This window comes from Pan troglodytes, chromosome 5, assembly GCF_028858775.2.
Source record: "Pan troglodytes isolate AG18354 chromosome 5, NHGRI_mPanTro3-v2.0_pri, whole genome shotgun sequence".
NCBI classification, from domain to species: domain Eukaryota; kingdom Metazoa; phylum Chordata; class Mammalia; order Primates; family Hominidae; genus Pan; species Pan troglodytes.
The window spans coordinates 10,883,592-10,908,732 of record NC_072403.2 but is presented as its reverse complement, the minus strand read 5'-3'; the positions used below and the strand labels follow the sequence as shown (position 1 = coordinate 10,908,732).

General features: G+C 46.2%; 1 protein-coding gene across 11 annotated transcripts in view; it reads right to left on the bottom strand.

The window, feature by feature from the left end:
• CDYL (chromodomain Y like) overlaps positions 1 to 25,141 on the bottom strand; it is a 251,059-nt gene that overhangs the window by 2,477 nt on the left and 223,441 nt on the right. For 7 of the 11 annotated variants that reach the window (XM_054685437.2, XM_063811870.1, XM_063811871.1 and 4 more), the window contains 4 exon segments: positions 17,222 to 17,478; positions 15,277 to 15,449; positions 9,316 to 9,526; positions 659 to 802 (listed from right to left, as the gene is read on the bottom strand). In XM_054685437.2, coding sequence (XP_054541412.1) covers positions 659 to 802; positions 9,316 to 9,526; positions 15,277 to 15,449; positions 17,222 to 17,478 — 785 coding nt within the window. 11 annotated transcript variants of the gene reach the window in all.

Here is a 25,141-nt window from a genome sequence, read left to right as displayed (position 1 = left end):
TGGGCACAGTGGCTCATGCCTGTAATTCCAGCACTTTGGGAGGCTGAGGTGGGTGGATCAACTTGAGGTCAGGAGTTCGAGACCAGCCTGGCCAACGTGGTGAGACTCCGTGTCTACTGAAAATACAAAAATAACCCAGGCATGGTGGCGCATGCCTGTAGTCCCAGCTACTCGGGAGGCTGAAGCACAAGCATCACTTGAACCCGGGAGGTTGAGGTTGCAGTGAGCCGAGATTCCACCACTGCACTCAAGCCTGAGCGACAGAGTGAGACTCCATCTCACAAACAACAACAACAACCCAAAAACAACTTAGGCCCACTGTGGGGAAAGTGGGGAGAAGCTAATAATGTGACTGAAAAGGCTTTGGAACCAGTGAAGAATTATATCCGTTAGTTGTTGTTGACTTTCATAGGACATTTGCTAACTTGCTGACATTTCAGACTGAAGTCCATTTCTGTGGTGCCTGGGTATTTGCAAAGGGAAGGCAAGGCGTGCGTGGGGGCAGTGGCGGCAGTAGCTTCTGGCAGGACTTCACGGGAAGGTGCTCTGTTGAGGACAAACGTAAAGGACTTAGGAATAATTGCAAATCTGTGAGCTCTCTGAGGGAAAAGGTTCTATTTTTAAAAAAGTAACGTGTAACAGAAGCAATTAGACATACAACTGGATTGCACGAGGCAAGCTCCTTAATGCGAACCATCACTTCCTGAGTGAATGTCCCGGGCCAAAACACCTGGGAGACCAGGCCCTTGCCACACGCCTCCTGCGCCGTCAGCTTCCGTCCACTGAGCAGCATCTCGTTTGCCTGCAAGGAAGAAGAGTGGATGTAATATGAATTGCGGTGGGAGGCGGGCGGGGAAGACCCATCCCTTAAAATCCACACCGAAGGGAGACATTCACAAATACCAGCCCCGCAGGGAAATGGGGCACATCCTCTAGGGGCCGCTGGGAACAGACCCTGTGCAAGGTGCAGTCCACTGGGCAGGTGGGAAAGTAATCTATCGGGCTGATGATTTTTTTCTTAAAAAGGAAAGCAAAAAGTGTCTTATTTTACAGCCTATTACAGAATTACAGGGACTCAATAAAGAAATCTAAAATAGAAAAGGTCTTTTGCCATTCGTTTAAAAAGTTACTGGTATAACTTCCTCTCCCCCCTCTGCCTTCCTCCCCCTAATGCCGGCCCTTCCCACGTGTGAGCTCTTGTAATACACAAAACAATCCCGGGAAAATCAGCATATGCAAAGCTAGGCAATTTATAATTTTAAGGATTTGAACCAGGCACAGAATTCCTACCAAACATTTTCTTTATCTGGGAGGCCAATGGTGACTTGTTTTTAATACACAGAAAAAATATTCTAATGGCAGTGACTGTTTCTGCTAGAGTGTACCTTGGAGGCTGCCTTGTATCGCTTGGATATGAAAAGACAGAACTATCTAGGGCTTGAATGTGTCAAAAAATTACCGTAATCTGCTTGAGGGGCTGGCTATAGTCACCTCACATGGCTCAATGGAGAAAGCTAATATTAGTTTTTCTTTAAAAGAATATATATGTGTATATATGAAATTAATTTTAACCTTGTCCTGGATTCTAGATCACTTTATTTTTTAATACATGACACTTAACTAGATCACTTTTAAGGTCTCGGTACAACATGTATGGATTTTACATCATTCAAATGACAGGCTCACAGATGCCGAGATAAGGCGGGAAGGGGTGCACACATGTCTGATAAAGAAACTCCACACTGGCCTGAGGGGACAATGTTTGGTCTGTCGTTTATCTTGCCTGGTTAACCTTCCTAACAACTCTGATGTCACAAAGCCTTGACTATGAGCTCCTGGGGCTCTGGTAAAACACAATTTCGGTAGGTGGCTTCCATTTCCAAAAGAGGCAAAATCACAAGAGACAGTTTTGGCCCTGAAGTCGCTGAGACAGTGTAAGACTGCCCATACACCTTCTGTCAATGTCTTGATGCCGTTTACTGCATGTGAAACCCGCAGCTTGGAGAGCACACAGGCAGAGGCGGCAAAGCAAACACGTGGCTGACTCACTGCCCCTCCCATGCAGGCAGAGGCTGGAAAACAGGGCTGGGGACAGGCTCCTCATGAGGGTTTGCAAGTTTTTTTTTTTTTTTTTTTTTTGAGATGGAGTCTCCTTCTGTCACCCAGGCTGGAGAGCAGTGGCGCAATATCGGCTCACTGCAAGCTCCGCCTCCCAGGTTCACGCCATTCTCCTGCCTCAGCCTCGTGAGTAGCTGGGACTACAGGCACCTGCCACCACGCCCGGCTAATTTTTTTTTGTATTTTTTGGTAGAGACGGGGTTTCACTGTGTTAGCCAGGATGGTCTCGATCTCCTGACCTCGTGATCCGCCCGCCTGGGCCTCCCAAAGTGCTGGGATTACCAACTTGGACAAAGTCATGAGTTTTTGAAGAGTCTGGAGAAGTTCTAGAAACCCCTGAACTGACGAGCTTCTTCTCAGTGAAAAGACGGTCCATAAACAGTGGATTTAGAAACACGACCTGACCTTACTGTGAGTGGTTCTGATAGTCCTTGTCACGGCATACCCAAATGCAGCAGGAAAGGGAGTGGGACTCCCGGTGTGCTGCTGCCGCACGAACTGCTCTGTGCTGTCGGGGTTTTCCTTTCATAGACTGTGCTTCTTTCATTCTCAGCATAGAGTGAGGACACTACAGCCACATCCCTGAAGTTGAGCATGAAGTATGTTCTCAGGACCAGCTTAGCAGAGCCTTAGCTTGGGCAGCGGAGGCAAGCGACCCTGCCAGGCCTGGTGTCTGCGGTTCAATCACAAAGGGCAGGTGTCCGCAGGCTTCCACTCCCGCCCTTCCTGCAGGGCCCTGGCTGTCTGTCCCAGTCAATTCTTCCAACTTTATTTTCTGCCACCTGGAGGTCAACTTACAGCCCCACCACTGTTTTCTTCCCTGTCTCCCTTTCGTCCCCCTTTCTTGACTCTCTTGGGCCTGATGCCAGCCGAGAACGGCCCTTCTCTCTGCTCAGCACTCACTCATTGCGGCCGGTCTTCCTCCGCAGCCCCGCTGGCTCCATGCCTGCTCATCCCTGGAGATCCTTTCCCTACCTTCGGTGTTCTCCATTCCAGGTGGTTGGAGGTGCAGGACAAGCAAGGGCATTTCTCAATTTACTCAAGAGCAAAAATGACAGGGCTCACGCTAGGTTGTTAAAGCTTTCTCACTTAAACACGGCCAGTGAGTTGGTTTGAACGACAGTCACCCAAGAAAACAACAACAACAAATCTCCCTTGGTAAGATTTGTATTATAGGATTAAATACACGCAATTTGCGTGAGCATATTCTTATATAAACACACTATTTTCAGTAGTTTCAAAATGAGAGGTTTCAAACTTCTACCCAAATAACCGATTCACACAGATGCAGGCGGTGGGAACCTGACCAGCTAGCACGTTGCTCTGAGATGGCTGAGTGCACAGGAACTCCCTGTAGACAACCTATATCACCCCATGATGTGGTCAAAGTTGTCCAACTATTAAAAGAAAGTTATCCTGGAACCATCCAGAGAGATGGGAAATGCCGAGGAAAGTTAAATAGAGATGTCTTTTTAGTTTGGCCAGAGTACAGCAGGACTGGTGGCAAGGAAACTGGCCCAGTATGAGCAGAGGGGATCCAGGAATCTTCAGCCTTATGGGGACTGCTGTGGCAGAGGTTTTACCACCTGCTCCCTCAGGCCAGTCTCTGAAGTCCCCAAGAGAGGGCTCTCAAGGTGTGAGCGTGGGGTACGGCCCTCAGGTACTCGCTGGGCATTCTCCAGCTTCACACCGCAGCAGGCCCCTGAGAGGTGCAAGATTTCCACGTGGGAGCCTGTGGGCGTCAGACCATGCCATCCTCCATGCACTCCATGAATGTCTACTGGGCACTAGGAAGGCTAAACTGGAAGAGACTCCTTGGCTGATTTACGTAGCCCTCGCCTACAGCGGAGGGCCTGCTGTAAGAAAGGAGAGGCCACACAGCCTGCATTATTTGCATGTTCTTTTTATCTTGATAATGTGATTCCTTTAGCTTATCCTCCTGGCAGAGCTCTGCACATGCAAAGTGGGGAAAACCACACTTGTCCAGTCTTGCCTCAGGCTGCTGAAAGCTCAAGTACACCAAAGGCTCATGAAAGGAACGACATCATTTACATCATTTGCGTAGTCACTTTGAACAAGAGTTGTCGAAGTCATCTGAACAACGTTTATTCACTTTCTGCAGAGAGGCTTCGTCAGATACTCTGCTCAGAAAGTGTAGAATTCACGCCGAGTGAAATGCAGGCTCTTCGCTCTTGAGTTGGAGCAGGGTTTCTCCCCCTGGACACTAGGGACATTCTGGGCTGGACTGTTGTTTGGTGTGGGGGCTGTCCTGTGGGGGCTACATGCAGGGTGCTGAGCAGGGCTGTCCCGTGGGCTATGGAGGGTGCCGAGCAGTACCCCGGCCTCTGCTAATGGCCATCTCCTCATGTGTGACAACCAAGTTGTCTCCAGACATTGTTCCCCAGGGGTGAGGTCAGGGGGTGAAAACTGCCCAGTTGAAAGCAGCAGCTCAAGAGGCACCAGTACATCTCCAGGGGAAGCGTAAAGTAAAGATCTGCCAAGGCTTGTAGAGTGGGGAGAAACACGGCTGACCAGAGGGCAGGCATTCGTCCTGTGATGACTTCAAGCCTCACGGCCCTTTCTGGGAATGGTGAACTCTGACACCTCTACCCCTGAGCAGCATTCAGCTCCAGGGCTCCACTTCCAAAATGTCTTCGGCCAAAATGTGTCTGAACATCAAGGTGGTTTAGTATTTGCCCCACATCTGCACTGACACCACACATCTACATAGATCATACAGTGGGAGGGGTCAGAACCTCAGATCTCAACCTCCTTTGGATAAATAACTCAAAATGAGATTCACGGGATGTTCTAGAGGATGAGGATTCTTTCCTGCCAGGACAGGGTTAACTGGCAGGACACAGTCTCGTTTACAGTAATCACTACGATGAACTGATTTTACTGATAATGACTCTACCATGGGAGTCTGGTGGTGTCAGGTGCGTGCAGTACGGTGTAAAGGACAAAGCAAATGACTTGGATAAGCCACCCACGTCCCCACCCCAGCAAGCTGCCTGCTGTGGGAAGTGCTGTCAGCAGGCAACAGAGAGCTCAGGGCCTCCCCCATGGATCGCTCTTCCCAGGGCCGCCAACCCCACGGCCAACTGCAGTGGGGCACCGGGAACCGCCGTGAGGCCACGTGGTTCCAGAGCTCCCTGTCAGTCAGCTCTGCCCAATCCTGCTTCCTTTCTGCCCTTCCACAGATGCTGGCACCTAATCTACCAGACCCTGCTTCCCAAATCTATCTTAGCTTCCAGAGAAACCACCTTGTGACGGGGGGAGTGGACAGACCGAGGGTGAAGAGAGGGATTTAGAAACTGCACGGCTCCCCAGCTGGCAATGAGGGACCACCCCCCAACAGGCCAGGTGGAGAAGCCACAGTACCTGGCACAGGCAGCCGTCCACGTGCTAACACTCTCACAGGTGAGGGGCAGGGACATGGGTGCAAGCAGAGGGGCAGCCGGGAGAAGAGGCAGAGAGGGCTGAGACTTGGCCCTAGCCCCTGGACTTGTCAGCAAGAGTGGACAAGCTCCACCCAGGTTAATCAGCCGCTGGAGGAAGGTCTGTCAGCTTGTGAGGGGTGGGGAGGTACCCTAGAACTTGGCATGGGCGCTTCTGGGTGAATGCCCCCAACTTTGAAGTCCAGCTTCCTCTGATCCCGAGCCTACGGACATGGCCCACCCATCCCTATCAGAACACGTAAGCCCCCCTTGCTAGAAGATAAGGCAAATCTCTCTCAGCAAGGCAACACTGCCCCCCAAAACCTGCCCCATCCCCTCTCCTGGCGTCAGGCCTGTAACTCGCCTCTTCCCTGAAACGGGCTGCACGACCCAGCCAAGGGTGCAGGTGGGAGCTGTGAGAAAACACGAGGGCCTGGATTCTCAGGGCGCCTGACCTGGGGCCCAACCACAAGCTGGACAGGAGATTCACTGACGTGGGGGTCTCTTGCGATACTGATTTGGCCCTGCTAGGTTCCCAGGAGATGGTCTCACCTGGCTGCTGGGATGGCTACTGGAAGCACGAGGGAGGTGGGGGCCCTGCTGAGTGAGGCTGAAAGGCCAGGGCTGAGTAGGGAGGGGTGGGACAAGATGCATATGAAGCCTGTGGTCAGTGCCAGAGGGAGGAGGGCAGCACAGCCGGTGGGGCCATCCACAGCAGGGAAGGGCATGCCTGGAGTGCTGGCTGGGACTGGGAGAGGCAAAGCGCCTGACCACGGGACCCCACATGACCACACGTGGGGAGTGACCACCACGAGCTGAGTTCCATCATCCCCACAGGTGCAAGGTCAGGCAGGGCCCGCGGCAGATGCACAGCTGGGCTTGGCAAGCTCCAGAGGGCATGGGCCGGCAGCCTAGACCCCTGCGTCACCCCCAGACCCTTGAGTACCTGCGCCCTGCCTCAGCTCATACCTACAGCCATGGGGGGACTCCCTGTGACCGAGTGTGGCCTGTGGGTGGGTTGGCTCACTGGGTGGATGGGCAAGCCAAAAAGGGGACAGCAACTTCACCAGAGCCTCATCCAGCAGGCCTCAAAGAGAATGTGGTGAGGAAAATGCCCCCACTGGGGGCAGATGCACCTGGTCACCCCCTGGTGTAGAAAAAAAAGTGGATCAAGGTTAGAATAACACTAGCTGCCAGCAGGGGTGGGTGGCCTGGACAGAGGCGTGTGGTGGGTGGAGGAATGGGAAGCGTGCAGGTTGCTGTCTCACATTAATGTCCACCTGAGAGCATCCGCCATGGAGGGGGCACTGAACAGCTTTGAGAGACGGCTGGTGGTCGCTGGCCACCCAGGGCTGGCCAGAGGGGCCTCAACAGCACAGTCTCTGACTTACCAAAGGCTGATGCAGTCGCTGTTGCTACTGAGCGTCCAGCCTGCCAGCAGGAGATGCCAATGTGATCGGCCCACATGACACCATTCCCAGGGAGGCCCGCCTGTGGGCGCTGGGCAGCACGCTGACGGCTCTAACAGGCATGGGCATATCCTCTGGGTCTGAGTCTGCCTGTCCCACCTGCAGATCCTCAGGCAGCATCACTCTCTGTGGCTATGGAAGGTCTAGTCCACCAGCATGGGGTGCCTCAGGGTGGTGCGTTGTGACCAGAACACCAGCCTCACAGCAAAGACCATGTCAGGGGACAGGACCCGAGAGTCCTGTGGCTAAGTCACATATAGCACCTGCCACAGCCGCCAGCCTGGTAGGGCGTCGGCACGGCCTGAGAGGTGCCAGTTTGGAGGTGGCTCCATGATGGTGGGCAGCAGCATTTTCTGATTTGTAGCACATACAGTACAAAGACCTCTATCTGGAAGGACACGTGGCCTGGGAAATGGGATGCAGGCCGGTGCCGCTTGTTCCTCTCCTGATCAACTATAGCAGTTAAGTGGACAAGTGCAGCAACTCTGAGCTGGGCACCGTGAGCAGGCCACAGATCCCTTGGGGGTGAGTGTTTTAGCATTTGGGCGGCTGCTGAAGCCAGCAGAGGTGGGAGTTATGGGTGAGGGGAACTACCCTGGGGTGTGAGAAGGTGAGGCGCAGGGCAGCTCTGAGACCAGTGCGGCACTGGGGGACACGGTCTGGCCTATTCACCTTCCTCCTCCTCTCTTGTATTCCTTTATTTTAAACGTTCTGGTTTTCAAGTACGTTTAGATGCAGGAAGATGATAAAAGTAGTACAGAGTTCCCATAAACCTTCAGGCAGCTCTCCCTAGGTTAAAAAATGTCACATAACATCTTAAGATGACCAAAGCCACTGACAATGTGCTAGTCACTCAACTACAAACATGATGTGAATTTCACCAGCCTTCCCACTCTTGTCCTTTCTCTGGCCCAGGAGCCCATCCTGGGTCCCTGATGTTCTGAGCTGTCATGTCCCCTTGGTCTCCTCCAGTCTGAGACGGTTCCTCAGTCTTTCCACGTCTTCTCTGACCTTGGTGCTTTGGTGGAGCACTGCGGGTGTCTGCAGACTGCCCCCCAGTCTGGGCCTGACGTTCCTCATGATGAGACTGAGCTGCTGCACCTTCAGGAGAAATCCCACGCAGCGACGAAGGCTGTGTTCCCCTCAGTGCTTCATGTTGGCTTTTGTCTTATTTCTGTGAACTCTGACCACTCGGCAAGGTGGTAGCTGCCAGGTTTCTTTACTGTAAAGTTACTATTTTTCCCACTGCAAATAATGAGAGGATCCAAATATCCTTTTTCTCATCACACTTTTACCCACTGATTATAACATCCAGGTTAAACATTTCAGATTCCGGCCTGCAAGTTATTGCTGCCTAATCTTCTTCCTCTAAGTTTCTCCCAGAAAGAAAGCCCCTTGGAACCTGAAGGAGCTGGCCCCTAAAAGGTGCGTGAATGATCTGAATGGCCCTGGGGTGAACTGTGGTGGACATGGAACTGTGCTGCCATGATCGCTCCTGGGGAGGCCTGGCTGCCTGGCTGCGGGTGCTGCTGTTAGCAGACGGCCACAGGGCACCTTTAGGGATGCCCTCAGCCATAGGGAGCCACCTCGTCCAGGGCGCAACGCTTCCCGCGCATCCCACCCCTAAGGATGATGGGCATAGTATCACTTTGACCTCTTCCTCTGTCCGGTCCTGCTTCCTTCCCATCCCTTCCACAGGTACTGACTACCTGCTAATTCTCCATGTGCCAAACTCATCTCAGTGTCTGCTTCTGGAGAACCTGAGCTGTGACACCACCTCCTGCCCTATTTCAAGGACTAGAGAATGAGATGTGAATAACTGCTTGATAAATCACAAGCTACAATACAAACACAAACTACTATAATGAACGGATTAAGCAGTTAAAGAAATAAAAACACACAATTACATGGAAGACAACCCTCTAATCCTATGTAACTCTGCTCCCTCTTAAAATTGCCTTCTCTTAAAAGTGCAGCTTTTAAGTTATTAGGTGAAGAACTTTTCGATTGCAAATTGTTGGTTGGGTTACTGATTGGGTATTTACTAACAGTAGATATCCGTGTGAATTATGCAAAGTGGTAGGCTCCTCAGTGAATGAAGTCCTTCTCTAGGGAATGATGCAAAAAAGGTCAACAACGTCTATGAACCCAAATCTGAATTACAAGATGGAAAGTCCCCACAGAATGACACACTGTACAGCTTTAGAAAAACAATAACCAAACTAGATTTCTTCAGGAAGCTTTCTAAAATGACTTTTTTTTTTTTTTTTTTTTTTAAAGGTACTCACAGATGCTCCTCCCATTATCTTGGGAAACATAACGGTAGAACAGCCATCTGGACTCTGTCCGAAGGTGGTATAGGGTGTTTGAAACCAAGCCTTTTCATTAGCCCAAACCACATCGCAAAGAGGCAATATAGATGCTCCTAGACCAATGGCTGGGCCATTGACTGCTACAATAATGGGCTTCTTAAATTGAATGAAAGTATTCACGAAGTTTCTAAAATGAAAAATAAATGGGGAATTACTCAAAACATTGCATATTTGAGCAAAGGAAAAGTCTATTATGGAATTCAATTTACCAAGATGTAAATGCTACGGAAATCCTGAAGACTTGAGATTTGTTTAAGGCCTTCCCCAGCAGTTGTGGACCCTAGACTTATTTACTACGTGTTGTAAAGGTTTGGTGACAGCCTGGAGCCCACGCATGTGGTGGCTGTCGCTACAGGCCCTACGTGAAGGCCACAGGGTAACATGCAGCCATGAGCTGCACTGGAATTTGCAGGTGGCTCTCGGGCTCTATAAACAACACATCTTGCTCCCCAAACTGTCTTTCCTCGAAGACACAGGAGCCCAATACATATTCTGGGCTTCATAAGACAAATCAAGAAGCTGTCACAGAGGAAATCTGGCCCAGGGCATACTAAGACTGCCTGGTGTTAAGTGTACGGTGGTGGATTAGGGGTCACAAAAACCCTGGGATCTGGGTCTGGCCTTGGTTCATGATTTCAGACAGCTCGCTGATTATTTGGCAATAATTGCTATTTCCTGAGTTTATGTGGAAGTGGACTGAACAGTCTGGGGGATACAGAGACAAGAGTGTCACAGGCTGGCTCAAGACATGCAACCCGCAAACAAGAAGAGCAAACAGCACAGGGCTCAGGCCTGTACCCACATCCTGCTCCACTGCGGGCTGGAGGGTACGGCTGCAGCAGGAGTTCGGAGGACAGTGGGGTCAGGCGTGGGGCAGCCTCTGCACAGGATAGAGGTTTAATAAATCAAGCCCATGCTATTTTGGGATTTGCTTTAGATCAGGCTGGAAAAGTAGGCTGCTTTTCAGTGTAGGGTAGCTTGGTGTCATACCACTTTAGGAACGTGCATTTTCTTCCCCCAAATACTAGAAGCTGATCTTATGCTCAGAGGTTGTTTCTTGTTATGATTTCACACAGTGGAGAAAAGAAGAAACACAAGATAGTCCCTTCAGTGTAGGCTGAGTTCTAGATCAGAAGTGCAGAGTAAGGACAGCTTTTCACTTGCTGGATTCTAAACCTGACCCCCATCTTTAATACTGAAAATAACAATCTAGATGCTCTCTACAATTCAGCAATTTAAAACCACAGCAATCTGTTCAGATCTTCTCTGAAAATCATGACTCAGCATCTGAGATAGCTCCCCACTCAACTCCCCGAGACACTGACGGATGACTCATATTTTTTGGCAGGGGCAGGTCAGGGAGGTGAGGAGGGTTGTGTCTGTGTGTGTATGAACAGGAGAGTGAGGAATTGCAGAGTTTAGCGGCTGGACCTCAGCCTAGCCCCCAAGGTTTGTGGGATCTTTGCATTGAGCAAGAATTAACTCATTCAAATGAATGAGTTGCACTAAGTCTTTCTAAATGAGAGAGCCTGAGGCATTGTTAGAAAGATCACACTGGGGTTTAATGATCAGAGTGGCAGACAACCTTTTAAGCAGACTCTTGAAATAAGCCTAGAAGAACTACATGAAGCTATTTCAGTTGTGTCATCTTTTGAGGATATGGGGTCAATGACACAAGATGGAAATACATTTCCTAGGCCCAGTAACTGATGACTCATGAAAAGGTAAAACTGCTGAACTGTCTCTCAATGATAAGGAACAGCTGTTTCCAAAATCTGAGTAGCTCCAATTTCATCTGCCTTATGGAACAGAAGGCAAACTGTTATAGCCGTTGCCCTGGCTGACATCTGGAAACCACAGATGGGGCAATAAATTAACATAAAAGGGATGATCAAAATCAAGGTAATAAGAAGGTAATTCTACAGAGAAACAGTAAAAGGAATTATTTCATATATCCTTGCCCCCATGCCCATATATTTGTATTAAAAAATCTGCTTCTAAAATATTAATAGATATTGATAAGCCGAAACTTAGATTTTGATAGGCTGAAGGCGTTTTTTGGAACTGAAATTTTATTTTTACTTCTGCCTGGAATGGTGACTTCACCTGAAGCTGGTGGCTCTTTCTGGACGGGGTATGAATGAACCAGCATGCTCTGAAGCAAAGAGCCCCTTCCCTTTTCAGGGAATGGGAACTGGCCATTCTGAATAGTGAGCCCTGAGATGCCAGAAATGGATGTGGTGCACACAGAGACTCGTTTTGTTTTAGAAAAGAAAACCTTTACAGAAATGCTTTCTCTGCCTAGTAGAAACTTCCCAGGACCATAAAGGCTTAACCAAGGGAGCTGCAAATCAAGGCACAAGGAACCAGAGGCGAGGCAGGGGCTGCCTTCAAGCCTGGGATGGTCCTCTCCCAAGTAGCCCCTGCTTCTGTGGGCTTCAGCCAAGTGTGTTTTAAACTTGAAATCAAAATGTATGAACACTCAAATGTGTGCCATGCAACACACTGAAGTTAAATTTGTTCCTTTGGAATTGAATTCAAGGCTGTTGTTGGGTATGGCAGGGAAGGAGGCTGATATTTGCCACATAATTAGTCTAAAAAGACTTTATAATTAAACAAAACTCTTCCTTTAAAGGACATTTACTAATCTGGAGATATCAAACAGTTGGAAAATCACATAAGATGTAGGGACTGTCAAAGGAACGTTTGGGGAGAAGGAGGCAGCAGGGACCTGAAGTTGGGCAGCCAGTGTGCTGCTTTCCATGGCTGAGGTCTCTCTCATTTGAATGGCACCTTCGTTTGAAGGACTAATGGGGTACAGGTCAGGGTCATGGGGCATGTTTACTGGCTCACTTTGTTCTCTCCCAAATCCTCTTGCCCCTGGGGCACTGCTTGGGCAGGGCCCCCGGTCTCCCTCTGTGGGAGGAAGAAGAAACCTCACTTTTGGGGAGAGAAGTCTCCTGGTCCTTATAACCCAGTGGCAGCTACTGGTTCTGGCAGACTTCAAAAGCCTAATGCTGTTCATGAACTTGAAATAATTTTGTTCTAACCACAAAGGTGCAGAATATTTTTGTTGCAATTACCCTGCAAACTGCAAACCACCAATCCTCGTCACGAAGTCAGCTGCTCTAGATACCTGGTGACCTAATATGAAACCCCATCTTCCTGTTTGTTTCCCGCTTTTCCTTTGGAAACTTGCTGCAATGAAGTCCTTTGCCTCCAAGTTTTAAGGAACATGAGACAAGACACCAGAGAAATGAAAAATATACACAGGAAGAGCTTTTATCCACATAAAAATTAATTTAAATGCAAATAAGAAAGGAAAGGTTAAGTGACTCTGGTGTAACTAATTATTTTTCTGATCTTGCCAGACTACATTAAGGAAAATTCACATTGACAAAAATATAGTCACATAAAGAAGAAACAAGTTGGTTTTCCTAAAGCAGGACTTGGCTCTTCACAAGAATATCAATCCAGCTTTTTGTGTGGAGTAGGGAGAGTGGACGGAGCAGGGAGCTGATGAAAGTGAACTTTTAAAGTGACATCAAGTTCAACAAAGGAGATCTCCACTTAAACCTGACTGGATCCAGCTTTCCTCTGCTCTTACTACTGATCCCAGCGCCACAAGCCCACAGCCTCTGTCCGAGAGAATTCAACGCTGGAGGGAGGAGTGAGCTGCACCTGGCGAGGCACCAGCAGGCTCACAAGTGGAGCCAGGGAAAAGCCTACACGGGAAAACGGAGCCAGGACCCAGAAGGCACTGGCTGACACATCCGATTTTCTTATGACCGCAGAGCTACCAAAAAGCACAATATTATGTGTACATTCAGCGTGATATTATGGAGAACATGCAAAGTGACCATAGGAGGCATGGTGGTTTGTATTTTAAAAATAAAAGTTAAGTTCATGGAATTCACCCTGAATGGATAATAATGAAGCTGTCTTAGAGGCGCTGAGAGTCAGCCAAGGATTTATGACACTGATCAAGCAGTTTAATCTTAAACTGAAGAACAAGATGGTCCCACCTAGTGTACCACAGGGATGAAATCCCCTAGGAGATTAGAAACAATACTTAATAAGATCAGACTATAAAATTTCAAACCACTTCTGAAAAAAACCACACATAATGTGATAGCCTGTAAAAGGTAACATTCAAAAGATTAAGGGATAACCTCCTAAATACATGTGTACATCATATGAGAAAATATAGTAATTCTGAAAATGATTAAATATGTCATGAGAGGCTAAGGCAATCCCCTTCAACCCAGAGGTGTGGGTTCCAGGACTCCTGTGATGGGCTGTTTGGTGCCCATCAGAGCCATCTTGGGTGTCAGTCAAAGAAAGACGTCCCTGCCTACCCCAGACTCACCAAAACAGAAAAAAGAGCCCCCCTACCCACCACACCAATCCTGCTGTGCAAGCTCTAGAAGGGTTCAGGTGCTAGAAAGCCCAGTGCACCAAGGGCAGTGCTCAGCTGGAGCCTAGTAACTATCAAAAGTAGTTCAACTTCAGCCCTCCAGAAATCTGGGATTTTGGAAAAGATCCAACTTACTTTACTGCCATTTTGCCAGTCTATGTTTTCTTTCATTTTTCATCCTCTGTAAGTTAAAAAGGCAAGCACAAAGGGCTTATGGGGGCCACCTGGGGATATGTCATTTTACGGAGGTGGGTAGAGAAGCATAGCCAACTTTCATGTTGATGACTAGGTTTCATCCATTTTAAATAAAATTCATCTCCAAAAAATCAGACACTTCTAATTATACATGGAGTGATTAGCATGATAAATGAGGGGATATGATTTTAGACGAATTAAGTGGTTTTAAGAGAAAGTTTTGCTGCTATATGTTATCATATAGCAGAGGAAAATCCAACAACCAAGGAAATAGAAATATCTCAAAGTCATACTGTCACATGAAAAAAGCAAGTTGCAAAGCAACAACAGAACTAAATTGATATTATTTGTGTGTATATATGAAATAAAAATTTGAAAATGCTTAGATCAAGACATCTATTGTACATCATGGTGACCACAGTTAATGTATTTTTATACTTGAAAATTGCTGAGAGTAGATTTTAAGTGTTCTCACCACACACACAAAATAGTATGTGAGGTAATGCATATGCTAATTAGCTTGATTTAACCATTCCACAATGTATTCGTGTTTCAATACACCACGTTGTACACTATAAGTATATACAATTTTTACTTCTGAATTTAAAAGTAAGTCTAAAAAATTAAACTGAAAATTATAAGAAAATGTTCAGAAAAAGGTTGGGGAAGACACACCAATGAATGTTGGATACCTTGAGGCGGGTGAGGGACAAGGAGGACTTCTGCTTTTTATTTCCTACTATCTGGTTCTCTGTCCAGTTGGAATTTAGGATGAAACTGAACAAGAATGTGCACTACTTGTATTTAAAGAAACAAAAAAAAAAACAACAAAAAACAAAACTCTCCATGTGGTGTTACGGAGCTATCTCATCATAAAGCCTAGACAATTTACTTCAGAGTCGAGCAAATGGTAACTTACTATTTGGAAGAGATCTTTATTTAGGGGTTGAGGACAGAACATACTCACGGCACAAATAATAGGAACTCTGGCTACCCGTGATCATCTACTCTAATCATCAGAACATTCTCCGAACACTTGCTGGGTTTAAACCAACCTTGAAATCAGTTATCTGCCCAAGGCAAGTAGTAATTTATGGCAGGCCCATAGAAGAGACAGATGATTTAATTAATTTTGCTGCTCGTGTCTCTCCATGGAAGAAGATGTGTATCTTATTCTCAAGGCTTGGTCAGGCCCATTCTATCAGGATTGGTTTACCAAAAACAAAACACCCAACCAATGTTTAAAAAACATCATTTTTACATACCTGATAGCTTCTGCCATTTTAGTGCTTTCTCTTTTCCTGTCATCTGTCAGACGTCGTATAAAATAAATAAAGTCAAGTCCACAACAGAAGACGCTGCCAACGGCGCTGAGCAGTACCAGCTTGCTGTCATCGGCAGCGGCCGTGCTCAGAGCACTCTGGACTTCTCTCATTACCTGAAAGTCACCAGAAGTTAAAGTGGCAAAGAATATTTTGGGTTTAAAATCCTAAAAGCATTTTTTTTTTTTGGAGAGAGTCTCACTCTGTTGCTCAGGTTGGCGTGCAGTGGTTTAATCAAGGCTCACTGTGCTCTCGAACTCCTGGGCTCAAACAATCCTCCCGCCTACGCCTCCTAAGTAGCTGGGACTATAGGCATGTGCCATCATGCCTGGCTCATTTTTCAACTTTTTTGTAAGAGATGCAGTTTTGCTATGTTGTCTAGGGTGGTCTTGAACTCCTGGGCTCAAACAATCCTCCCGCCTCAGCCTCCCAAGTAGCTGGGACTATAGGCTTGTGCCATCATGCCTTGCTCATTTTTCAACTTTTTTTGTAGAGATGGAGTTTTGCTATGTTGTCTAGGATGGTCTTGAACTCCTGGGCTCAAGTGATCCTCCTGCCTTGGCCTCCCAAAGTGCTGGGATTACATGCATTAGCCACTGCACCCTGCCTAAAAGCATTTTATTACTGGAGAATCTGCATCTGTGAAAAATGCATCATAGCCTGATACAGTTACTGATATCTACCATGATTTTAATTAATTTGCAAATGTCTCATTTTCTGTAACCAGAGATTGAGATGCTGGGGATGGAGTAAAATATAACTACATAACTCGAGTATAATTAAAAAGACATGGGAATCTACGTTATCTTAGTATTTATACAGCCATTGCGGCTCTTAGATAAGGCAAGTTGCTTATTATATCACTGGGCATTTCTCCAGTTTGGACAGCAGGTGGCACATTCAAACCAGTTGAAAGAAACTCGTTCAGTTCTACTGTTTTTTGTTTTGTTTTGTTTTAAAAACTACCCTATTACACTTGGGACAGAAAATAGTTTGGTGCGTAAGTGCGTTAAGTCCAAGCACATTAGCATGGACTGGTAATTTTAGGGCATAAAATCATTTTAAATGATCTCTGTGAAGCATTTAAAAATAATCAATGAAGGGACTCTGCAGTCTAAAAATGTACCAAGGACCAACTTTGAACTGGTTTGTTATGTGACCCCGGGCGAACACACAGACTTTCTGTAGTTAAGTTTTCTTGTCCGGACAAAACTCAACCTAGCTACTCACAAACTACTAGGACTTAAAATTTTGGAAAGGTATAGGTTAGGTTCAAATACTCCCGATTCTAGAAACTTCACAAAATTCATGTTCTAACCTTTCCAACAACCAGTTCTGGAAAACTTACTTACTAGGCACTATCAGCAATGAGCATGTGTGGAAATCCCTGTTGCTGTGTGTTCTGCTACAACCGCTGAGGAGTATCTGGGGACTGGAAAGATGATAAATACTCTGAAGGGACTGGGATCCCCGGGGGCATTTAAATTCTGTCTGAACAAAGAACCCTTTAAGGATCTGATGAAAGCTAAAGCAAAGCGCGTGCACACACATTTCCCACGTGCCTTCATGGAGCCCCGTGCCCGCCAGATGAAGAGCTTCCAGGCAGGAGGTGAACCACAGAGACACAGAGGCCTGGGTGGACCCACACCCGGGAGAATGGGGATGGACACTCAGCACAGGCCAAGCATCCTGAATTCACGGCCGTTGGAGGTGGGACACGGAGCAAAGCCCGCAACTTCCCCTCTGTTCCCTCCCTTCTGGTGGGCGTCGGGAGATGGCCCAAAAGGAGGTTTAGAAAGAGCACAGGAAGAGCCAGTTCCGCCAGGCAGGCCTGGAAATCAGGCAGGGAGAAGCGCGAAGCCCACGCCAGCCCAAGAGCGCCTCTCACCTCTGGATTTAGTGAGTTATTCTCTGAGGACTTTGTGGATAACAAGATGTGGGTGAAGCCATCCTGCTTCCTGACCACAATATCTCTGTATCTGTAGGCACTTTCTGTTTGCCTCACGCTGAAACGCAATCGCTTGTCAAAAGGCTGGTCTCTTCTGTCGTCAATAAATTTCCTTTTGCTGGCAGTCACTCCTGTAACAGATGTCTGTATGTTGGTTGTCCCATTGGCTGTTAATGCATCCATGAACGGAGATGTACCTGCCGAGAGTTTGAAATCACAGTAGTCTGTGATGTCCCACCACCAGTTCACTCCCAGGTGTCATCTTTGAATTGGATAAAGATGTTCATTACACACTTAGGATTAAACGAATATAAGAACATTAAAACTTAGAACCTTCAGAAAGCCAAAGTCTACTTTTAAAGCCACTTGCTCTCTTTCAAGGTCTGACAAGAAAGTCACTCTTTTGTTTCACCTTGCCTAAAAAATACAGATGGAGAGGTACTTATTGAAAGGAAGCTACATAGTTAGAGATTTTTTTAAAGGACAGAATCAAGACAGAATGGGTCTCATGGAGAGTATCTATTCCAGGTTTGAGAAGCTGAAAGAAAAAAGGAAAATAATCAAGAAAATATCTTATTATTAGAGTCAAGGCCATCTAGTCGAAACTTCTTTTTCCAAATGCAAGATAAACTGGATAGACACATGGATGCGGCCAGCCTTCTCTGCGGGTCATAGAGCTGTGTGGCAGCCACCACTTCAGACCACCACCCCTGTGGGACACTCAGGAGTTGTTTCTAGCTGCCCTGGGAGGGACTATCAGAAAGTCCATCTACTTGTTCCAGTTCCACTCCTTTTTCAAACAGCCCTGTTAAGCAGCTGAAGATAGCTCTCCTCTCCCCTACCACATAAAGCATCCTGCCAACGTTCCCTCGTATGTCACAGCTCAACAGCAGCAACTGTGTTTTGCCAGGGTCTTGAGATGGGGTCTTGCTATGTTGCTCAGGCTGGTCTCAAACTCCTGGCCTCAAGTGATCCTCCTGCCTTGGCCTCTCAAGCAGCTGAGATGTACAGGCATGAACCACTGAGCCTGGTTAAGAATGCAAATAATTATCCTGCTGTCTGTATGAATTGTCCAAATATGATCCAATGTGGTGATGAATGTAGAGTGGATGGGGAAAAAAGGAATGAAATGTAAGAAAACTAGATCAGACTTTACTAGTAGCATTAGCAATGGCAGAAGTTCTCTGAGGGCGGAGCATGAAGAATTATGAATCAGAAATATTTCCTCCAAAGTGAAAGAGAATAAGCCAAAGCCACCAGAAAACTCATGAATGGACATTTCAGAGGAGCCAAATAACCTCCCTGGCAAAACAACCTGACTTTCATTCAACTGGTGGAAATAATATTTTAATTGCTAGAGGTTTTTTTTAAAATTATATTTTTGAAAAATTTAAAGAGGTTATAATACATACATATGGTTCAAAAACCTAAAAATAGAAAAGATATTAAGGTGAAAGCCCCCCACAGCCTGATCCTGTTTATACAGGATCCCCCCGCCCTCTTAGCCACTGGGGCTGGGTTCTCAGGGGCCCCTCCAGAGTATCTCCATGGATATACAAGAAAACATCAATACAGACTTCTCCACCACCCTGGCTTTTAAAAGCACAGATGGCAGTACGCTAGATGTAGTATAAGATGCTGTATCTTATACATTGTTGTCTTGCTTGTACATATGTAAGATATACACATTGTTACATCTCATGGTTATTCCTTCCACAATATCTTAGAATGGCTCCTCTATCAGAACATAGCTCCCTGTTCTTTCCTAAGGCTGCGTGGCAGGCGAGGCCCAAGGTAGGGATGCACTGTAATTCATTTTCCAGTTCACACTGCAATACGCACTACTATTTAGTGACTTGTCGATATGACCAAGAACACAGTGACACATAATCCTGACCTCTGTCATCCCAGTGCTGTCAAATCTCTACAAGCTTCCAAAGGACTTGTAGCCTGGAGTAGTTCTAACTGGAGACCACTGGGTCGGATGTTACCAGTCAGCAAAGGTGTTGCTGAGTCCTTCCCAGGGACTCAGGAAAGACTTTTTCTTTTAACCTCCATCCTCTACCCTACCAGATCCTTCTCCCATCTTTGTTTAAAAACGTTTGACAATCTCGTCTCCCCTCAGGAACCCTCTCTAATCTGTTCCTCCAGTCTCAGTCCCGTCACGGCCTCACCTGTCTGCACTTGCTGTCTTCACCTCTCCCTCTGTCCATCATTCTTCAACCCATTCAACTGGGACCCAGAGTCCACATGGCCAGGAACCTTCTGAGTCTAGAGAAATGGATGCTGGATGACTCTGAACATGTGAGCCTGGGGGAGCGGAAGAGGGGCTTCCACAGGGCAGCCTGGAGTTGCTGAGGGAGGAGGCGAGGGAGAGATGCTTGCTCCTCCAGGATGAGCATCCAGGTGGAGATGCGCATAGCCCAAAGTGCACATCTAGATCAGGGGAGGGAAGTCAGGGTTGGAGAGAGGTACTTGGGGTTGGTGCCAGAAATGGCTGAACTGACAGTATGAGCTCCCAGGGGAAGACTGAGACAGAGAGTGAGCCTGCTGAAGCCAGCTGGGAAGTGCTGGGGAGGGGCACAGGCAGAGCCAGGAGGCAGCAGAGAAGCAGGAAGGCAATAATAACTGGTTTCCTCAAAGGAAGGAGAGCAGGCCACAGCAGTGAGGCTGTGTCTGCAGGGGCAGGTGTTACAGAGGTGGAGGAGAATGCAGAAGAGGTGACGCAGGGAGAAATGAGAGGCCACTCGTAAGCATGGGCAATGCTTCACTATGGCGTGAAGAGTGGAAGCCAGACCACAGGACACAATGAAAGACAACTAAAAATCGATCAATAAAAACACACGTAGGCACAGCAGGAGTTGTTAAAAGTGCAGGTGAGATGACATTGCCACTTAGGTGACAGCCGACAGCAACGATTTCCCTGCCTAAAAAGAGACCACACCAGGAACAATGCTGTGCAGAGGCAGGCAGAGGCTACGTGACACGGTGCTGGCATGTTGGGACAGGAGACAGACGTGGAGACTCTGGGCATTCTCAGAAGAAGGGGGTTCCTTCGGACTACACATGCCAGCAGCTGGTAATGCCAAGTGAGAGCTCCTGGGTCTTTAAGAGTTCCTCAACCCGAGCTGGATTTTTCAATTGCTGCTATATCCAAGCACAAAAAGCAGCATCCTGGCAACACAGGGAAGGCTTGGTGCCATGGCCCAAATGCCTGTGTCTCACCCAAATTCCCGTGGGGAAATCCTCACCCACAAGGTGATGGTCTGAGGAGGTGGGGCCTTTGGGGGGTGATTAGGTCATGGGGGTGAGGCCCTCATGAATGGGATGAGTGCCCTTATAAATGAGGGCCGACACCCCCTGGCTCTTCTGCCCTGTGACGATGCAGCAAAAAGGTGCTATTTGTGAACCAGGAAGTGAGCCCTCAGCAGACCCTGAACCTGCTGGCACCCTGATCTTAGGGTTCTCTCCAGAATTATAAGGATAATTAACACAATAATTCTGTTGTGTATTTACAAGCCACCCAGTTGATGGTATTTTGTTAAGGCAGCCCAAATGGCTAAGAAACCTGCCTCCCACCAGGGCAAAGCTGGCTGGCTTCAGGTCCGCTCTCCCCACCTCTGGAATGCTCTTGCTTTCACTGTGTCTTTCCTTTCTCTACGTAAAGGTCACACATTCCTTAAACTCTCCCAGCAGTTTTCCTGGTGGCTTCCTTCCACCGAAGCAACATTTCCAGGCCATGGAGTCCATGCAGCCTTTTTACGTGAGTCTCAGAAACAGCTTCAGCATTTTCTTTGAGGCGACAGTGCCTACGAACTATCCGTGGTTCTGCTAACTTAAAAATGGATTCATTTTGGCTCACGCTGACCAAGACTACTGAACTTGGCCTTCAGACTCCTGAGTTAAAACTGTGTTGGCTCCTCGTGCCAGTGAGGTCCCTGCTCATTTCAGACTCTGTGATCTTGTTGGAGCTTCAGCGACCACACCCCACCCCAATGTAATTCCTGGCACTCCCTGTTACTCATCTGAGTAGGGCATGTGACACTGAACTTTGCACTATTTAGGTAGAGAAGTATTCACAGCAGGATCGAATCTTGGAGTCACAGGCTGCCCGCACTGACTAGGACCCTGATCATCACATATGCCCCCTACTCAAGACAATCATGCCACAGTGTTCTCACATCACCCGGGGTTCTCATGCCACCCAGGGTTGTGCCCATCTCAGGACCTTTGCATGTGTTCTTCCCTCTGCCTAGAACGCCTATGACCTGGAATTCAAATGGCCAGTTTCTTCTGCTCATCTGGACGGCAGCTCAAATTTCAGCATCTCAGACAAGCCTTCTTGGGCCTCCCATCCTAATGCTGGTCCCTCCCATCAGCACTTCATATCACCCTGGTTTGTTTCCTTCAAAGCACCCATGAAAGTTATTTCTTTCTCATTGTATTTTTATTTACAGTATCATCGATGTACTCCACCAAGCTGTGTAAGAGCAGGGTCCTCGCCTGTCTTATCCACCCATCCCCAGTGCATACAACACTCAGTACATGTTTACTCAGTGAACTCATGGAAAGGGTCTTCAAGTCTCTTTAGTCCAGATCCCTCAATTTAGAGACAAGTAGCTAAGTGACTGGCCAAGTGTCACACAGCTCATTACCTCAACCCAAGCCAGGGATGGTAAGCTCCACACTTCAGAGCAGAAGTAGCTGCTAATGACTAAACAAATGGTAAACACTGAGATTCAGGAAAAAACCGCCCCCCTCACCCCAAACTGTGGAAATTAGTGCGACTCCCCTGGAACGATGACTCTCATCGTTGACACAGGAGTACAAGTTGCCTCTGTGAACTGAGAGTTCCTTACGGATTTGGATTCAGAGTACCAAGGCTTTCCTAGGATTTATTAACATAACATTCGACTAGGAAAGAAACCTATTTTAGTATCTCTTGCAGTAATTGATTTTCTTTTAATATGTTCAAGAGCAAAAAGGATATCCTCAAATACACATGGCAAATCTGTTAAATATCACTGCTTCAAAAACTGCAAGTCTCTAACAATGACTTGTGACACCCTCTTCCCACCTAAAGAGAACAGCGTCTGTACTTCTTCACCTGCCACTGATAGCTAGGAAACTGAATAAAATACACATAACAACTGTTTGCAGGCACTGGACCACAGGCTGTGCAGGGCAATGTTCCCAGAGCGAAAGGAGACAAACATGGTGAGCCTAACAGTCCACCCGCCTTTCCACCGAAAGCAGCTGCCACAATGCAGGTGCAGGGATGGGAAACCCAGACATAGCTGGCAAAAATGCTGTCTTAGAACAGATGACTTGGGGGAGGCCCAGGAGGCTGTAATTTGTGAGACATGATATGGAAAAAGAGGAAGCTACATAGATAAAAAGTTCCAGAGAGCCTAGGGGATCCCTTTGAGTCTTTGCTGAACCAATCTGAGCATGCACAGGGAGAAATTCCACAAGGCTGGGCAGTGAACAACTTTTGAGGAAAGAACAATTACCAGAGACCTATAAACTGAATAATCTCAAGTCTGCCTAGGGCCGGAAGTCCTCATCAGCCAGAGCAGAGATCTCATCAAATACATGAGGCATTCAGTAGAGAGACCCCAGATCAGGCACATATCAGCAGTGGAACTAATCTAGCTCTAGAATAAAGAATACTTAAAATTTCACTAACAAAGCTTCAAAGTAAGCTGTGAAAGGATCAAACTGATATACAACTAACAATTTCCTGCCAGAACAAATCTAACACTTTAAAAAAGCATACAACAAAATCCAGCACCCCAAAATGTAAAACACAATGTTCATCAACCAACCATTACTAGATAAGCAAAGAAGTGGGAAAATAGGACCAGTGACTAAGATAAAATCAGTTAATAAAGACGAAAAATGAGAGATGATGGTATTACGAGAAAAGAACATCTTCAAAACTGTTATAATCTCAATGTGCTCAAGGATTTAAAGAAAAACATGAACATAATGCAGAAATGAAAGACTAGGAATAAAAATTTCATTGAATGTGTTGAACCAATTAGATACTAAAAAGATCAGAGAACCTGAAGGCACAGCAATAGGCTATGTCCAAAACACAGTATGACAGGAGGAGAAACAGAAAAAACGATGAACCTGAGTGCCCTGTAGGACAATATTAAGCAGTCTAGCATATGTGTAATTTGAGTCTCAGAGAAGGGGTGTGTATGTATGTGTGTGTGTGTGTGTGTAAGTAAAACATTTGCAGAAATAATAGTGGAAAGTTTTCCATATTTGATAAAAACCAGAAGCTGACAGATTCAAGAAGCTTAAAAAATACTAACTATGATAAATACACACAAACCCCAAACTAAGGCCTATTATCATCTGCTCATAACATGAGAACAAAAAGATTACAGATAGAATAACAGATCAACTCAATACTTACATTCAGAAAGTATACAACACAGAAGAAAATGGAATGGCACCTTTGAAGTGTATGAAGAAAAAAAAAAGCCAACCTATATACACAGCACAAATGCAGCATAAATGTCCTTCAAAAACAGAGGAGAAACAAACACTTTTCTAGATAAAAGCTGAGAGAGTTTGTACCAGCAGGTCTGCACTGTAAGGAATGTTAAAAAATGTTCTTCAGGCAGAAGGAAAATAATACCAGACAGAAGCCTGAATACATTCAAAGGAATAAAGAGTATCAGACCAGTAAATATATGGGTAAAAATGAACCTGCACCAACTGCATATTAAGTGTAATTAACTAAATGTAGACAGTAGTAACTGCTTGGCCTCATCACTGAAACAGTGTCTCCCCTGCTTTCATACCAACTTAACAAAAATGAATAAAAACCGCTTTGTACATACTATACAAATATATTAAAGTATCTTTAAAAAATGGCTATTCTTTGGAAAAATATAAATTCTCGAGACTGATCTTTGATGTAGCAGATACAGAAAAAAAAGCAAGGAAAGAGAAAAAATAAAATCATTAACAAATTACCTCTTAAAACAGTTTATAGGCTATGCAGGTTAAGGAACAGCTGTGTAGTAACAAATAGCCTCTGACCACAGAGAAAAGAAAGAAAATTCATCCAATCTGTTTTGCAAAGATAACTTAACCCTGACTAGACACAAATGCCACAGAGCAAAACCACGTACCAATTTTACCCATTACTCATGGAAGCACAATCTTACTTTACTAATGGTTGATGGTTTATGTCAAAGGGCATTTTAAGATGTTGTGAGATAGCTTAGTTCAAGGAGAAGAATTGCAAAAACATACTAAACAATAGCATTTCTAGATTCTGGGAACTATTTAGAAAATAAACACACATTAAAAAGAAAACATCCATAATCCTGAACTAAAATAGGAATAAACAACTTAAAAAAAAAACGGAATAAACAAATAGAAAACATCAAATTGTACTAAGAAACATAAAAAGACAGCCCCCCTCACACACACACATACACACACAAAAGGTGTGGTGGGATGCCACCATTCTGGAGAACACCAAGCACTGTAAAGCGATTTCTCTTTCCCAATTTGAATTCTAGTAGACTTCCAATTAAAACCTCGGTGGTGAAGATTTAGCAGGAAGACAAGCTAAAATTTTTTTGAAAAGAATAATGAGTGAAATATGCCTAACTAGTTGTATATTACAAATCTACAAGAAAAGCACAGTTCTAGCACAGGGGAAAATGATGAGCTAGAGGAAAATGATGAGCTAGAATCAGTTTAAGAACAGCTTCTATGATGAGGATACATGCATCATGAATCAATAAGCTGGTATAAAACATTCAATAAATAGCAAAAGTCTTGTTTAATAAAAAGCATAATAGAACATGTAAAGTTTCTAGACGGAGA